Genomic DNA, 2,294 nt, shown 5'->3' with positions numbered 1-2,294 from the left:
CACTGTCGCCATCGCCATCCCTCGTGGTGTTGGTGGTTGTGGTGGTAGCAGAGTCGCTGGGAGCACTGGGCTGATCTATCAGGCAGCGGGGGCGAAAGACAGAGGCAGAGGCAGTGACGAGTACAGCGGCGGAAGGGCAGAGAGAAGAAACAAAAAGGGCAGCAGCTCCCCGAGCTCACGGAGAGGGAAAACTCGGCCCGCACGGCACCACCGGCACAAAATAAATATAAATTCACACCCCAATTTATATCGTGTGGCTGTGGCCGGGTGGGTGCCCGCAAATGCGCAAAGAAAAGACGGCAGGAGAAGACCAGCGGGGTTGGGGAGGGCGCGGCAGTCCCGCAAAAGATTGAACACGTCGAGGAGGCCGCGCCCCAAAAGAAAAGGCATCGCGCCCGCCAGCGCAGCGCACTGCTTTACAACTGCAGGCTCCTCCTCCTCCTCCTCGCCGGTGTCGCTGGGTCCCTGCGCGGGAAGGCGCGGTGTGCTGCGGGGGCCGCTGCAACCCCTCCGCGCGTACCACAAACTGGTGCGGTGCGAGAAGAGAAATAACCAGACAATGGAAAGAGACACACAAAAAGATGCAGACGCCTACAACAAACTGACGTCTCCGGCAGAGGCTGCGGAATGGGTGCGGTCAATCAAAGCAGCAACACAAACAAACAGAGAAACACAAAACAAACCCCGTGAAGTGAAGCCGAAGCGTGAAGGCGTCCGCCGAGCAGTGGGACGACCAGCACACACGCACTCCCTCTTTCTCCCCCAGTACAGCCCAATCCAGGAAGAGAAAGAGAGAAAGGTCGCCCACCGAAAGCAATGAAACAATTAAAATGATAAAAACAGTTACGGTGCTCCACCCACGCAGCCAAGCAGGACGGCAGCGTGCGTGTGTTAGTGGCAGCGGCAAACAGGAGGGGGAAGGGACGCCACCCATTGGGATGTGCGTAGCAAACGATTATTGAAACAAAAGTGAAGCAAAAAAACAAAGGAGCACCCCTCAAAGTGCAGGAGAGGAGTTGGCCCACAGAGACCACACGCAAACTCGGCGTACAAACACTCTGCGTCGCCCTGCCAGGGTGTGTGGGGGTGTGCGGTTGCCCCGCAGCAGTCACTCCCCAGCAGCACAGGCAACAGCAGCCGTCAGCAGCAGCAGCAGTGTGCCACGCACCCACACAGTGGGCGTGCCGCTGCCGTCCGCGTTGCTTTTTATGTGTTTCCCACCACTGGGGCTGCTGGTGGTCGTGGTTGTAGTGGCGCTTCCACCATCGCTGCCAGCGGGAGTGTTGGAAGTGGAGGTGCCGGATGGCTGTGCAGAGGCTGAGGGTGCTTGCGCCCCGCTGTCTCCTGTGGCTTTTGATGAATCCACAGCGCCAGTCGGTGATGTTAATGTTTCCTGATGCTCTGTGGATCCAGCACTGCCTGACTGCTCAGCAGCATTAGAATCAGGGACTCCAGTACCTGCACTGCTGCCTGCCGAAATTTCGCCCTGCTGAGTTCCCTCCGAAGATGGCGCTGTTGCTGCTGCTGTTTGTATTTGTGGTTGTTGGGCCACTGGAGTTTGGGGTCCAGGTGTCACTCCATCTGCGAGTTGAAGGTGTGATAACTTACAGTTGCCTGAAATGTCAAGTAAATCGCCATCATTTCGAGTAGTGGCGGCTCCGCCTTTCAACAGTTTGTGCAGTTCACTGTTGCCATCTGTTGTACAGTCCATCGTGAACACAACATCATTACTGCTCTTCCCTTCTGGGTGTGAAGGAGATTTCTTCCCCGACATGATGGAGGGGCACCATGATTCGGCAAACATGCAGATGGACTCCTTTATTTCATTGTTTCCAGCGCTCACAAAGTGTTTCAGATTGTTATGGCACTCCTTCCAATTGCTCTCGCCAGAAACACGCCAACGTACTTTTCCTCCCTTGCTCGGACATAACACATTCGCCTTCACTTTGGACGACGTCGTCGCCCCGCACACGGAGGAGCAGCAGCCGCACAGCAGCGCAAGCACTGCCAGGGCATACACCGCACGGCGCCGCACTGTCGCCATCGCCATCCCTCGTGGTGTTGGTGGTGTTGGTGGTAGCAGAGTCGCTGGGAGCACTGGGCTGATCTACGATGCGGCAAGGAAGAAAGAAAAAAAGAGAAGAGGAAACATGACACGCCGGAGAGCACACGGACAAATACACACACAACACGCAGCCTGCGGAATGGGTGCGGTCAATCAAAGCAACAACACAAGCAAACAGAGAAACACAAAACAAACCCCGTGAAGTGAAGCCGAAGGGTGAAGGTGTCCG

General features: G+C 56.4%; 1 protein-coding gene across 1 annotated transcript, besides 6 other annotated features; it reads right to left on the bottom strand.

Annotated features, from left to right (window-relative positions):
• Positions 1–23: 23 nt before the first annotated feature.
• Positions 24–46: a microsatellite.
• A 50-nt stretch (positions 47–96) lies between these two features.
• Positions 97–142: a microsatellite.
• Positions 143–429: 287 nt separating this feature from the next.
• Positions 430–447: a microsatellite.
• A 661-nt stretch (positions 448–1,108) lies between these two features.
• TraAM80_10461 (mucin-like glycoprotein) lies at positions 1,109–2,050 on the bottom strand (the record flags this gene model as incomplete). Its single annotated transcript, XM_029387078.1, has 1 exon — positions 1,109–2,050. The coding sequence occupies one exon, from the start codon at positions 2,048–2,050 to the stop codon at positions 1,109–1,111; it is 942 nt and encodes a 313-aa protein (XP_029233077.1).
• A 5-nt stretch (positions 2,051–2,055) lies between these two features.
• Positions 2,056–2,078: a microsatellite.
• A 41-nt stretch (positions 2,079–2,119) lies between these two features.
• Positions 2,120–2,144: a microsatellite.
• A 72-nt stretch (positions 2,145–2,216) lies between these two features.
• Positions 2,217–2,259: a microsatellite.
• Between the last annotated feature and the right edge of the window lie 35 nt (positions 2,260–2,294).

This window comes from Trypanosoma rangeli, assembly GCF_003719475.1.
Source record: "Trypanosoma rangeli strain AM80 chromosome Unknown Tra_15.4_contig_00982, whole genome shotgun sequence".
Classification (NCBI taxonomy): domain Eukaryota; phylum Euglenozoa; class Kinetoplastea; order Trypanosomatida; family Trypanosomatidae; genus Trypanosoma; species Trypanosoma rangeli.
The sequence above is the reverse complement of the archived record's forward strand: the minus strand, read 5'-3'. Positions and strand labels throughout refer to the sequence as shown.